Source organism: Rhea americana, unplaced genomic scaffold (genome assembly GCF_003343005.1).
Source record: "Rhea americana isolate MKP2758 unplaced genomic scaffold, rheAme1 scaffold_37, whole genome shotgun sequence".
Classification (NCBI taxonomy): Eukaryota; Metazoa; Chordata; class Aves; order Rheiformes; family Rheidae; genus Rhea; species Rhea americana.
In genome coordinates, this window is record NW_028186501.1 from 1,788,958 (window position 1) to 1,804,526 (window position 15,569).

Below are 15,569 nucleotides of genomic sequence, written 5' to 3' on the forward strand. Positions count from 1 at the left end.
CAAAGCAAGGGTAGATTAAGATAAGCAAATGAAAGACTATGCTCTAGGCTCTAGAAAGAGCAACCCCTCTCTATCACCTCACTTCCTTAACATTAATGGGCACTAGGAAACAGTGTTGCTATAATCCACAAGAGTGGATGAAAGAACTCCGTGGCAAGTTACTTTGTAAGATTTTTGCTGTCTCACTTCTTTAGAGMAAGACTGACTCAGCATGAAGATGATTAAAAACAGAGGATTATGGCTGTTTCTGTAAGTTTAGTAAGAATACCAGAAACTTCTAAATACAATCATTACAGCAAGAAATACAGCTTATTTGACCAAGTAGTTAACTACTTAGACCAAGCCTCTCCAGAAACTACCAAGAGCCCTGTGGTATCCACTGGCTTCAATTTGTATTCAGAACATACAAAGTTGACAACTTAAAGCTTTATTGTTGTTTGCAGTAATATAAACAAGTTCTGAAATTCAGTCAATGTCCATTTCAGGAAGCTTCTTTTCTGTAGCTGCTGGAGCAGCTGTAGCAGTGCTCTCTTCAGTCTGCAACCCACTGTTAGCATCTTCCTGGSCTTCTACTGGTCCATTCAATTCAGTTGGTTTCTCCTCCTCCTTTGGGAGTTCAACCTTGGGTTTTGGTTTTGTGACTACAGGATTACAAATACTGGTCAACTCCTAGAAGACACAGGAACAGAAGTATTAGAARTGTTTCATCTATTAACAGCTGTGCTTTAACCTTTTGATAGCATCAACTTTTGACTATATCAGATGGATGTTTCAAGCTGAGGGTTGATGTTCTGCCAATGTTTAACAGATTAATATCTAAGTACTGCCCCTTCTACTAGCAATTTGCCACCTCACACCACAAGCAACTAGACYGTAAAATAGACATACTCTCAGAAATGCAGTGAAATATGTAGAAATACTTACTTTAATCTTCGCTTGTATATCTTTAGCTTTTATAACTGGGTCCAAAGTAAGACTTCTCTTATTTTGAAGATTGAGTTTGTTATTCATCCACTCCATAGCTTCATTTGCACTCTTCTCCACTTTTGCTACCTCTTCATCATCTAGATGGTCATACTCTTCATCCTGAAACAGTCAAATTAGTAGTAGCTGTATARATATTTGAGTATCTAAACTGTTTCTTTCTTCATTCAAACTTATAGCTTCGAAACACTAGAAACAGCAGTTCCTACCCAGAAGGCTATTTTAGTTACCAGAGCAGTTAAGCAAGTCTCCCACAACTCTATAATCAGACAGAGGACTGAAATTCTACTGCTGCAGCTGTTTTCCCTCCAAGAGGGAATCCAGATCTGATTAAAAGCAGACTGTCAAGTTTTAAAACTAACATCCACTTCTGAAAGATGGTAAATAGTGAGAATTGAGAAACTAACCAGGAGGTTGCCACCAGTCTTCCATTGAAAGGAACTTAAGAAACCAAAACAGGTTTGCAACAATTCCTTGCATTTTCCAAAAATTAAGTGTGGAAATACCTTTGCTTTAAAGGCGTGAACAATTTTCATATACTGTTGAATTTGCTTCCCCAAATCCTCAAATGCTTTTGGTCTTTCTTCTGATTCTTGAAATCTTGCCTGAATAGGTTGACCCAGAGTCTGAAACAAAATGTAACAGATATCAAAAACAGCCAACATCATAATATGCTGCTGCAAGTTGACAGTACAGACAAGCATTTCCAAGCATTTCCAAGCCTTCCTAGAAGTTGTACTGTTGCCTCCCTTATAGGAATCTGGTTTGTAYTGCTACAAGCTTACTGGAAATTTGCTTCTTACATACTTAATAAGCAGGTTAATTAGTTTATCAGTGCTGATCTGAAACAGTAGCACCTAAGCTAGCTCCCTGCTTGAATGAAGTGCTCTAGATTCAGTAAATTCCTRCAGGAACTTAAGAACCACTTACCTTCAGTTCTGTTAATTTATCAATGTAAATTTGTTTGGGTTGGTCTTCACCATCTTCATAAAGCCAACTTTCTGTATCTTCCAGCTTCAGTGTGAAACTACTTCTATCCTGAAGCAATATGCAAGATAAATACTTCAGTGAGAATTTATTAGATGGTAAAGTGATGCTTGGACTCTTATGGAGGGTTACATTTTCAGAGTGTGAAGAACTTTGTGCTTTTAATGACAAAAAAGACAGCTTAAGACACAGTATCTTCTTTCAGTCTCACTTACCAGGAAAGCTTGCCTAAGGAAGAGCCATCTATGACACCAAATATTTAAAACAGGCTTTTGTCAGACAGTACAAGTTTACCTTAACTGCTTTGCCTTGTTACTATATCAGCAAGTCTGAGAACACAGTGAAACTATCTTTAGCAAATGTACCAGGAATCTTACTTCACCTGACCTAATTTATCTCTGACATCTAAGCACCATAGATACCTTGCTGGCAAAACTCCTACAATAGTCAGTGGGGACTAACTATGGTTGAGTGTTATTCATCTGATTAAATGTAGTCATCCACCTTAGGATGGTATTGATTACACACCAAGTTCATCCAGTACTCCAGGGAAAGCTAGTTACTAATAGTAAGGGACCTTCCTTGTTCAGATACAGGTGCCCACACTTCATCAGATGAATCTTGCCTAGTATTTTCCTCCTAARTTGGATTATTCTTTGAATTTTATCATAAATCATTCTAAGTACTGACAAAGTAGCAAAGTAAAATAGGTTGCCTCAAAATGATTGTTCAAGTGCTCAGTCTGTTTCAGTATGAAAACAYGCTCCGATAACTTCAATTGCTGCAACTGTTTTGGGAAAAGAACACACAGTGTATCCTAGATATCATCCAAATGTGAACTAMGTAAAAACTGGCCAGGTGGATTAAAGATATTTCTTCAAATTTAGATTTTAAAAGTCTGAAAATTATAACTAAGCATTTCACAAACATATCTTACAGGTCAAAGGACCACAAAAATATGGCTATTAGTTGCAACAAAAAGTATTAGAAGACAATCAAGCTAATACTTACATCTTCACTTACGAATTTCTCATAAATACTGCAGAGTTTGTCTCTCATATCRTACACATACTCCTCCACTGCATTCTTGGCATCATTCCTCTCCTTCTCTAGCTTATCTTGCATTATCATTTTACCCTGTGAACAAGTTCTCTAATTAGTCAGCTAAAAAGCTAATCATTTAATATTTGTTACCAGGATACAGGGTACCTGATACCTTATAGCTAATGCTTCAATTTGGCTTAAGATTTTTGTCCTGAACACAGAACATAGCTTCAATTTACTATTGCTGAAATATAACTTAARTAAAGAAATATGAGTATCTGCCTCAGCTAAGGAATCATCCACCATAGTGGTAGTGGTCACCAAGCMACTGATTTTGGAAATAATCACTCTGTTAACTAGCTTCCCTGCATTCTGCAGTTGCAAAGCACACATTCAACAACAAGTTACAGCAGTCACTTAACAGGATAATACATTTCAGCTCCATGGGACACTGTCGCCCACTTTGGAGGAAAAAGTTGCTTGTTTTTTTTCCTTGCCCACCCTTGACCATGCTTAATGAACAGGACTCTGCTAGTGAAATTTTTGGCTTAGGCAAACAAAACAGAAGTTCACCTCATTCTCAATGAATAAGTTCAGCATATCTTTCCCTATCTGCCACACCARTTGATTCTCAATGGGAAGGTCCACTGTAGTAGTCTTCACTTTAGCCTTCTTAGCTTGAGGTGGTTGATCTACTTTCTTGTCTTTTGAATCAGCCTGAGAAGTCTGCATTAAGGAAATATATTCAAAGTAAAAACAGMATCACCAGTCAGCTCAAGCTGAATATTCAAGACTGATCAGAAAAGTATTATTGAGTTAGTGCATTGGTTCTTATGTCAACAGCATTACTATACACCACTATTCTGACATCTAGCTGCCAAAAAGGTCAGAAAAATATGCATTTTCTGGTCTTTACTGAGCACATTTGCTATATTCATGGGGGTGCTGGTGTTTATAGAAGAACTTTTCCTCATATTTAACTTACTGAAAACTAAATGATTATTTCTTCTATGAACAGAAGAGTTCACCATTTCATCAATATTAGGTCACTTGACAGATAYGCATCAATTTATGCTATTTATGTATTTAAGGCCTACGCAACACAAGACAAGTTTATTCAAATAAAAGTTTAGCTTCCAGAGCTATAAGCAAGGCAGTGGATGAGCTCACACACTGTACATTTTCTGAAATCCTCCAGATAAGAGTTTCAGATACAGTTGTTACCTCCATTTCTTCAGACTCTGCCTTATTTTCAGGTTGGACCTGCTGTTGTTCTTCTGTCTTTTGTTGCTCCTCCTGGTCTACCTGCATTTTCTGAAATTCACAAAAAAGATTCAATTCACCCCTTTCTTTAAACAATGTATATGCAAGATCACTGCTTYCGTTCCTAGGCTGATCACTGTATTTGCATTTGCTGCTCTTCACATACAAAGAAACAGAATGAAAACTAAAGTAGTCTTAAGTAATAGATTTTAAGCTTTAGTCTTTGCTCAGAGAAGGAAGAGACCACTCCTTGCATGATTAGGAATTTCATCTRTATTTCAGTCCTAGTTTCAGAGGATACTTGATTAACATATCGATTTGTATTTAATCCCCTGCCCCCCCTTTTTTTTAATTCTTTGTCATGTCTACTTAGTCCTTCTGTAAGTTTCAAAACCTGCTAAGAATTTGGCCAGCTGCACTTAATCATTAAAGAAATTTTCCAAGTAGCAAACAAAGTCTGTTACCTCTTCCTCTTTTGCATGCTGGTCTGTTTCCATAGGCTCTTCATTCTCATCAGATTTATGAACCTCCACTAAAGATGCGCTTGAAACACTGAAGATACCATGGATATTGACTCTAACTTTGACTTTCACTTTTGAACTGGATCCATCTGTTTGAGGCGTGACCTTCTGAACCAAGAAGTGAGCTAAAAAAATGTTCCAATTAAAATAACCAGTGAACATAATGTAAATCCTGAATATTGCTTGTAACAGATCACTATACTGCATGCAGAGGATATTAAACCCTATTCAAAGCCAATTTGATTTTTTAGTAAATAATGATAGAATACATGGTTGTCAGAATTTTTCCATATCTAGTATGTTGTAAAAGCTGGTGTTAATGGTATAATAGTAATTGACAGACTTCACAGTTCTGAGTATGCCCCCTTTAGGCTTGCTTAAACACTGGGATTCTATTTAGACTGTTCATCCATAAACTTCATGTTAACTCCACTCATTTTGGTGTAGATCCATGACTAAGAAACTTATCCTATAGCATTTGTGGTACTTTCTRGAATATATAGTTAGAAAGAAGTCCAAAAGACATACAAGATTAYTTATAGTTAAAAAATACAGATTGGCCTTAACTACCTATAGCAGGGTCTGGGTAAGGCAGTTCCTTGGGAGAACTGTAGTATGCCTCAAGAGTAAAAGGTTCCTTTCTGTAGAAAGTGAGGACCTTAGAAAACGGAGCAGCATGATTCTTCGGGAAGACCTCACAATCACTGTAAGAGAGAACCAAACACTTGTATCATCTTACATACTAAACATCTGAAGACAAGATGAACRCAGACCATCCCAGGATACTACTATATCTTAAGGAAAAGCTTTAAGTGACACAAAGAAAAAAAAAACCACTCCTTTTACGTTCATAAGAGCAATAGCAATACATGAAGTAAACACCTCCAAACCGTTGCTCTTGTTTTGGCTTTTTACTGTCACTAACCTAAGACAATCAAGCTATCAGAATTTGAATCTCTAAATAAGCACTRTTCCAAAAACATTATCTAGGCACCTGCAGTTAGTTTTAAGCTGTATGTAATCATGCAAGTCTGAGTATCAGCAACTTTTTACCTTAACCCCTCCTCTGCTGGTGAATTCCATCGTAAAGAAATAGGATACGGTATCAAGTCTGTGATAGAAAATTCTCGCACTTTGAAAGCCGGGGATAAAATAGCACACTGAAAGAGCAAAAGACAAATTTATTATAAAAACTGAAACTTTAGGTGAACAGTAATTGAATTCARCATGCACTTATTTAATCTGTTTAATATGTAGATTTACTCTAGACTAAAGGAGTCTAATAACTGGTGGACTCAGGACCTGCACAGTAAATACCAAAAGCTTATATGGACCCTTCCTTTTCATGAGGCTGTAATCATCTGTTCAGTCTGAAAATGGAAAATGCATGAATTCTAATTCAGAACTATTGTTGTTCAATTTTAAGAGCAGCATAGTAATTTTTTTTTCATACCATTAAGCAAAACTCCCTTTGAGTGCATTCTAGCAGCTGGTTTGTATCACTGATGGAATGGAGCTATAAGCACATATTAAGTGTTGTAAGAAAGGAGGAAAATAAGATGACAAGAGCAAAATTAAGGTGCATTCAAAAGCTGTTACAGCTAGAAACTATATGGAGTATTTACTACAGCTCAAGCCTCTACATCTGTCATTCAACAGTGATTCTGATTCTAGGTCAGGACATAAGATTTCCATTCACAAGAATTAGAATCAACCCAAGCCACAAAAGCTTTCTCAGTATTTCATTTTTATTCATGTAATTAAGCAACTGCCATATGACAAGTTTATCAGTAGTCCTATAATAATACCCCATTTTACTGCTTAACCCAGTCAAAGGAGCCTGGAGGTAAAAGTCTCATCACATGAATGTTACCAGACTACTAGTTTTCAGTTACAGTAGAAGCAGAGCACATGCTTCACAGTAACAAACTCTACTGATGCACTGATTTGACTTAGACAAACAGCACAAAGGGATCACTTAGAAGTTAGCCATTCATGTTCTTCCACCCACTTTCCTGAAGTTTATTCATATCAATTTTATGATACACATGAAGTATTTTTCTCATTACTTAATTCTGTGGTCTCTAGCTCAAATGTTAATGGATTTCAATAAAAGTATTCACAGCTAAAGCACAGCAGCACCTTTTTTTTTATTTTTTCCTTACCTGTAGTGCACAACCTCGTGCAACAGCCTCATCTGCATTCAAAGTTGTACTGACTTCTTTGCCAAAAAATTTACTGATCTTCTCTTTTACAGCAGGGATTCTTGTGGTACCACCAACTATTTCTACTGCATAAATATCTTCCTTCTTTAACTCTAGGAAAGAGTCAGACATATTAGTTTTTATAGATTAAAGTTTTCAGTTTTAAGTGACTATGCTAACAAAATTATACCAGAGCAAATGTTAAGCTTGTTCTCTTACTTAAGACTGAGCAATAAGAAGTTCAGGTCTTAGCCTCTGTGAAAGTTTCAGATAGCTTGTAACTGCTAAGCAAGAAAAAGTTAACTGTACTCGTCAATATGCTGAAGTTTTGTCAACATCTGAAGGAAGTTTGCATTAAGGATGTTTTCTCTTTCCATGTACAGAATACAGAATGCATATACACTTACTSGCTTGTTCCAGTACACTGCGAAGGGGTGGTTCTACTCTTGCAAGGAGACCATCACACATCTCTAAAAATTTGCTTCTGTTGGAGGAAGCCATAAATAAAGCTATAGCCTACCATAAGTTAAAACTGCAAATACAACAGAACACCAAAACTGAAAGAGTGAAATTTTGGCTTTGGACTACTACAGTGTTCTCTCCCCAATCCTAGTTTTACATTTATTATGTTCTCTCAAATTTGGCTCCAATAATCCAAGCATCCTTTACAACATTCACTGCCCTTCATCCTAAGTAGAGTACTAATCAGTTCCTAAATGTTATTTTGAGCAGTACCCCTTCCACAAACTCTTCTTACATTTCCTTCCTCCCTCCAGTCCTAAGCACCTGTATTTAATACTAAGCTTTTTCCTGACAGGAATGATTTGAGTGAAGTGGATTAAGTCTATCTTTATGAAGGAGGTATGAACATTACCTGTTCATGGTTCCAGAGACATCTATGTCATTCATGAAGCATTCTATGTTCATTGGGAGATCAGAGGCATTTGCACTCATCAGTTTTTTCAGTTTTTCACACTCCTGGTACAATCTCAACAATGCACGGATCTTTGACTTGATGTCTAGTTTATATTTCTTTCCAAATTCTTCACAGAAGTATTCAACTAACATCTCATCAAACTTCCTGCCTCCAAGTGTTGTGTCAAATGATGTAGCAAGAACCTTAAAAAAAAAAGTCAACTCTTCAGTAATAGCTCAGTTTGCCATTAGTTCAGTGAAAYCTATTTCCTAATATCAAGCCACTTCTTTGAACATATATTCTATCTTTAAATCAAAAYTCCATATAGAAGTATCACAACATTACTACACAGCAAGAACTATACCAGAGCAGCCACAAYGAAAACAAGAAATCCCATAGAGAATTTTATCCTGCCCTTGGCATCCCCAGTAAGTGTCTTTTGATGAACCTTGTCCAGAATTCTAATGCGTCCCCAACCAAAGCTACGTCCTATACCCATCTTTCACATATCACYGATACTACTGGCAAGAATTAAGCTGTTCTTATGTTTCAAGGCAACCTAAGTAGCAATTACATCATGTTTACCAACATCTGATCTTCTATACAAATGGCAACTACAGTAACAGTTACTATATGCATCCTAAAGCATAACTGACTTTTTTTTTAAAAAAAACATATGGAATTTAAACAATGATTATCCTCCAACTTTTGTAGCTGGTTTTAGAGATGTTCAAAAAATGCTGTTGGAACAGAAGAACCAACACTAACAAATTCTAATAGCTATAAAAATAGTAAATCACTCCTCACTTCATGAATGATTTTTTTTTTTTCCTTTTGGCACATGCAACTAGAATACAATGCAATTCTAGCAGAGATTCACTATCACAAATGCTAAAAAGCAACTTTGGGCACCCAGCATTCTAGCGCTTAAAGAAGTCCTAAAAATATGTATCTTCAGGAAGACTTGGCTAGGCTTAGCAACACAATCTGTTCAGTAACTCGTATTATAAGCAGACCACTAGAGTTTCCAAACTCTGCTCTGCCACTGTCAGTTTGAATCATATCCCAGTTTAATATTCAATGCCTCACAAGGGTGGAACATGCTTACACCAAGCTAAAAATAAAACAAGAGAATGTGTTTAACTTTTGCAAATAGGTATTAATTTGTCACAAATGAATTATCTGTTAAGAAAATCTATAGTCCATCTACCTGAATTGACCCTTTTTCACATTATGAACTTGATTTTTGTTAGAARTAGAAGACAGTGAAATACCACATTACTCTCAATACCTTTTCAGACAAAGCTTGGTTTCTGCACTGCTGTAAAGTGTTGGATGGCAAGGCACTTAGGTTCAATACTTAACAGCAGCACTTATATTCTTCAATACTTCCATGATTTCAATAAAGARCTTTAAAGAAAACTTGAGAAATAACCTAGACTAAATTTACACATAAGAACAGAAATGCAAAACTAAGGTTTTCAGGACTTCTTTTCATTTCACTAACTTGTGTTWTAGATTTGTTTCTTTAGCTAATCAAGTAAGAAAAAATTACTGGAACTACAGAAATTACTGTACCTCCTGGCAAAAAGCTAATTAAGCAATTCTAGTACTTGCTGGAAAAGAGCAGTACTTTGACAACTTATTTTTAGAAATTTAGTATAACTTGCTTAATTACTTTAGCCTGTGAAAGGAAGTTAAGAATGCCTTAGGACTCTTACATGAGTATCAGTGAGTTGTAARATGTTTGACACTTACACCATTCTAAGAATCCCTGCTTCAATGCCTTTTTTTTTCCTTTTGGGAGCAGCATTCAATCAGAAGTTTTAGTTTCTTAAACTGAGACTTTTTAGGTTTTTGCCACAAGTACGCTGATTAAGGCATATTTGTTTCCTCTGTGTAGCACTAAAGCTCTCTAGTTCTCTGCTCTACTTTTAATCCAGCCAAAAGTTGAAATTAAAAAAAATAGAGCTGCCTGTGCACACTTGTGTACAGACAGGCAAGTTTGCCTGGTGTAGTCCATGTATGTACTGATGAATATTTTAAATGGTATTTAAGAGAGATGCATAACAAATTGTTTACTTTCAGTTTTCCTTTGTTGAATGCGCAAACCGAAACTTGATAAGCAGAATGCCCCATATCCACAAAAACAACATTTCTTGGCTTCTCTTCTAAGGCAGGCAGGTCTTGCTTATAGATTCCATATGCAAGGGCAACTATACAGAAACAAAAACGAGATATTTAGTGCATTCTTTTCCTGTAATTTTTCCTAAGCAATAACTGGTACAGTAGTAAAAACAGCATTAACATTTCATATTATTTTTCAAGCTACAGAATTTGCTACCCTGCTAAAACAAATTCCCAATATTAATGCGACATGGAAGATCATTAAACTGTATTAGCCTCTCAGTCTGGAGAGTAGCTGCATGAAAACCAAGATGTCCTAGAAACATCTTTATAAAAACATCTGTAAAGCAATAGAAAAGACTGACTTAAAAGTTTATTAGCAACCAACCCCATTTCCAGTTTACAGTACTGGCAGCAATTCCAGAGGGCACAAGTCAGTGACAGATTAAAAGCCCTTTTATCTAATAAAACTACCAAATTAAGAGATTGACAGGGAGGAAAAGGAAGGAACTACCTGCAGTTGTTTCATTTATTAGCCTTAGGCAGTTGAGACCAGCAATCTGTGTAGCATCCATCACAGATCTCCTTTCTGCATCTGTATAGAAACATGGAACCTACAAGGAGGTCATAGAGCCAATATTAACTTTCAGAAAGTCATCTATAGCAAACAGACAAGTACGTAGAGTCAGTTTGGAGCACAATTTATTTTCTTCCTCCACAAGTACTCCAAGTTTGATGTTTATTTTCAGTTGGAAGACAGAAAAAGCAAAGAAGGAATTACATGAAGAGGTTACTTTTTTTGAACAATTCCTTTTCCTTCATTTTAGAATTGGAAGCACTCATATTTAGTCACTAATTTTAGAAGTGCAGAACCATAAGCAGCTATCAAATATGATTTGTTAATTAGCAGCAATTTAAGAAGTTTTATCATTAATGAAATAAATCTAATTTTCAGGAAGAGATTTGAGTAAGAATCAGTTTTAAATAGAAAGGATAAATTAAACCTGAATATTCAGGTTTAATAGGCAATTTAGTGCTATTATCACCAAGCTTTTCAATTTATGATACTGACCCARTATAACACCTATTTAATATCACATACTTACAGAAACAACACAGTCAACAACAGGCTTCTTAAGTGCATTCTCAGCAGTCTCTTTTAATTTGGTAAGGAGCATTCCTGTCACTTGTTCAATAGTAAAGTTTCTTTCTTCTTCCATATACATGACCTTAAATAAAAAAGGTTGTGTACAAGGACCACACCATAATAAAAACCACRCACAGCAAGCATAAGGAACATACACAAGATAAATGGTTTTCCTAAAAGCAAGCTTACAAAATAACACGCCTCTACACAACTTCTCACTCTGATAGTTTAGTTTGTRCACTGCAATTACAAGAAGGCAATCTACATAAACACCAGAACATGCATTTGAGAATTCACTTATGGCTTCTCTGGACACAGATTTCCTCCAAATCCTGAATGCTASACAATGCCTGACACCTTCCTCCCTCCTGCTTTGCAATAAGTCATTTGCTCAGTTCCAAATCAGGAGTCCAGTCATTGCTGTGAAAAAACTTTTTTTAAAAACATTTTAGCTGAAGTACTAAGTTCATCTCTTACACCTTGGCATATCTCTGGACAGTAGCTAAATAAATACACTTGTCAAGTAGCTGTCTTCAAAATTCACCATGGAGTGAAGGAAAAAAAGCATTGCCACAGCAAAAATTGTGCAGGAMTGGCTTTTCAAGGAAGTTACGTAAATGTGCAAAAATCAGTCTTGCAGATGGCCTCTCCAGGTGTTAATAGCCTTATAATCCTCTATTTAAGATTCTTCTATTCACAAAAGAATGGAAACTACAGCAAATAGATTCAAAATAGAGGTAAAATGGAATCTTTACCAGTTTCTCCTCTGGTTCTTTTTCAAATATGCCAGACTTACCTTGATGCCTGTCGAGCCTGTTGGCAGCTGGACAAGTTCATACGCAAGGTTTGCTTTTTCAGCTTGAACAAAGGGATCTGAGAATGCACGACCATGAAATCTTTTAAAACTTTGTACTGTATTCTTTGCATTTGAAATAACCTAGAGGAAAAGAAAYCTTCAATACAAGATGGCAGAGGAGCATTTGAATTTCAAACAGAAGATAATAGAAAGCTCTGTTCTCAGGCTTCTCTTGCCAGAAGATTGTCATTTGTATCTTAACAGCATCAGAGCAGCTGCTAAAAGGCAACTTCCTTCTGATCTCCTAGATAACCTMCAGAAATTTGAGATTAAAATGCATACTTCAAAATAGAGCTAAGATTTTAATCAGAGAAAGCATATAAACCAGGTAATATACAATTCACATTACATGTAGCACATCTTTCAAAGTTTTAGCAGTATGTCCTTTCCATTTACCTCTTTCCTAGCATCCTGCTCTTATACTGGCTGCAAGCCAGAAATTCAGCTGGTACAACAAGCATATGGACATAATAAACTCTACTTCGGGTCCATCAGATGCATGTGACCAGTCAACATACAGATATTCCTAAATAACTGCTCAAGGATCTTGTTATGAATACATTTTAAAGTAAACAGGGCCCCCAAGAGATTACTGCCAACTTGAATCAAGTGACGAAAGGTAGGTGGTCTTGCATTAATAGCTGAGATCAGTGCAAATGGAGAAATCAAAAGTCAGTCTCTAGTATGTTTAAGTACTGCATGTAAATTTTWATTCTTTCATTTATAGTACAGCAAGAAACATACTGAAAAAAGAATCAAAGTATTGACAAAGCAGGCAAGCATTACACCATATAYTGCTTACCTGTGATTCAGTTTCAGTCAAATGTCTATTTCTTAAATAACCTGGTTTTGATTTTCTCTAAGCTTATTTTGCAGGACATACCTCATCTCTACKGGATCTCTGTACCAATGAATTTCTTTAAGCTAAGCAGACACCCAACTCCAGAAAAACATCTGCATTTAGTTTAGTACAATTCTTCTGTTCTTGAATAACATAGTTGTGTCCAGTCATTTTTGTATTCTAGATACTGAATCTTCATACATCTCTAGGTATTTTAGGCTAAGAAAAAGCGAGTGTTTGAAAAGTCACTTCCTGTAGAGGACTTCAAAAGAAATTATTTTATAGGTGTTTCACAGTAACACAAGATACAAGACAGCAGGACACAAGTTTCACAAGCACAACAAATCAGCTAAGCCTCCTTGTGGTCCTTAAATTGTATTTACTTACCTACACAATAGAAACTCAATGTATGAGCAAGAAAGGTTGAGGAAGATATTTAGGCTGTAATTCAACCCCAAAGAGTTGAGAAAACACTGTATTTATGCTTCTTTTCTCTTGAAATTATGCATTTAATTGAACTCTATGGAAAGAACTTCATGAAACCACAAAATTGAACCATAGAATGCTGTCATAATATGGATGAAAAACTACTGATAAGATTCATTTTCAATGTAAAGAATGCTAGTATTCATCAGATTTTAAGAGGCAAAAATATGTTTCTGTATGTTTCATTATGTACAACAGTAAAGTTCTGAGACTAATAACCCTTTTATCTCTATCCAAGATGACAAAGCAGCATTACAAGTTGAACAGCTGAATTAGACCCAGCTGTTCCATTATAGTTAAGAAGACACTAAGAAGCAAACCTCAAAGATGCCTTAATCTTCACTGATAAACAGTTACATTGTACAAGTCTAACTTTTGAAAATYGGTTACTTTTACAAAACAATAGTCTCACCTGGCTTTTAGCTGCAGCACCAATTGAGCGATTCTTGGGTCCAAAGGCTATACATGATCTACAATGAGAAGAAAAATTTCCAGTCTAGCAAGTGATTGATAGAACTGCATTGAACACTAGCAGTCATGTGACTTTTTTGTTAAAAGAGCTGATTAATATTAATTGRACAAGAAATATTTTAACATCATTTAGTTCATTAAGAAAGTTGGTCATGCACTGGAAAAAATTTAGTTCTTGTAGATTCTGATCACAAAAGGCCTTCATTTAAGTTTTAACTTAAACACTTTAAATCACAGTTCTCCTCTAGAATGAGGCCCATTAAAATACAACTCAGTATTAAAGTTCACAGTACTTTAAGTTTTACTTCTAAAAAATAATTGGGTAGACATTTCATCTCAATAACCACCYGTACAGCTAAGCCAGTTAACCAGAGATATGTTGTTAGTTTAATTTTCCCATATTATTAAGAAATACATGCAGAAATCAAATATTACTAAGACAACTATTCCTGCTAATCAAGTTTCAGATTTAAAGCTAGCCYTTCAACAGCACAAAGAAAACAGAGAAAGACTAATGCTTATGGGCTTTATCTTCACTGATTGAAATAAAAAAAATGTAGATTATAGAAAAAAATTACCCCAAGCTACTTTGTGATGGCTCACAGTTAAAAAAAATTAAAACACAGCTTTGGAGACATTCTAGTCCTACTAAATCTCTTGTTTTAAATATTTAACGAAGTAATATAGAACCCATAAAACAAAATTAAATCCAGACTTTTTCCACCTTATCCTCTAATCTAGATTCCTGATAGCACTACAGTAAACTTACTGACATAAATACTTAGAGTCAAACAATTCTTTACTATTAATAAAGCATATTTTAACAATATAATTTAGTAGTTCTCTATGCAGCAAGTCAAGAAGCTGCTCTACAGTATGGATATGCCAGAGCTACACAAAAACCAGATTTTTAGTTTAGCCTGCTGTTTGCAAATGATCAAATTGCCAAAAACAGTGGTATAATCATATTGTTTCTRTATCTACTTCTGATTTATTCACCACTTAACATGTGAAAACAAGGTACACCCTAAAGCATACATTGCAAYAGAATAAGCATTGAGAAATAACACCTACTTAAAACAAAGTTAATAAAAAGAAAGTTCTGTGTTGTGCAGACCCTAAGATCAATACTAAGGAAACAGGAGCCACAAAGTATAAGCAAAATCATACTGAACACTYGTCAGGATTCACCCTGGACTTCAGAAAGAAATTAAAAAGTACACAGTAATGGAGAAGATTTATTTTTATACGAGGCAAACAAAACATTCAGTTACTTCACTCCTGAATTCAGAGGCCATCACTCTCAATTCACTGATTTTGAATTATTATAGAACTCTTTAGCAGCACCAGACTAACAACTCAAGGTAAAAATCTTTCTAGAGAAGGCTACAGCACCAAAAATGCAGGCTTCTGTATTATTTTCAAGGAACAAAACCAAAAAAAGTTAAGTGTATGCATTCTTCTGAAACATGCCAGCCACCTGCTCAGCTTTAGACCATGCATGCTTCGATGAACAGCTGTGCTGTACTTTGTTACATAGATGCTGAAGTCTCTCAAATAAAGGAACCTGAGAATTATCTATCAAATAACCCCATCAAAATTTTGTCTTTACTACAAAAAAATCACTAGATCTATGAATTACTTACACAATAAATATGAACGTTTAGACCTTCTGCTTCTCTCTAGCAATWGCTTCAACAGATTTAAGGAAGCAGTTTCACA

At 35.6% G+C, this 15,569-nt stretch overlaps 1 protein-coding gene across 1 annotated transcript; it reads right to left on the bottom strand.

Annotated features, from left to right (window-relative positions):
* Positions 1 to 411: 411 nt before the first annotated feature.
* Positions 412 to 15,350, bottom strand: HSPA4 (heat shock protein family A (Hsp70) member 4). Its single transcript, XM_085312662.1, has 19 exons — positions 15,328 to 15,350; positions 13,789 to 13,846; positions 11,990 to 12,130; positions 11,153 to 11,275; positions 10,561 to 10,660; positions 10,002 to 10,135; positions 7,878 to 8,122; positions 7,411 to 7,487; positions 6,965 to 7,116; positions 5,853 to 5,959; positions 5,370 to 5,503; positions 4,743 to 4,924; positions 4,240 to 4,329; positions 3,589 to 3,741; positions 2,983 to 3,108; positions 1,915 to 2,022; positions 1,491 to 1,610; positions 925 to 1,086; positions 412 to 669 (listed from the first exon to the last, which is right to left on the bottom strand). The coding sequence occupies exons 1-19, from the start codon at positions 15,348 to 15,350 to the stop codon at positions 466 to 468; spliced, it is 2,439 nt and encodes an 812-aa protein (XP_085168788.1). The 3' UTR covers positions 412 to 465.
* Positions 15,351 to 15,569: the final 219 nt, after the last annotated feature.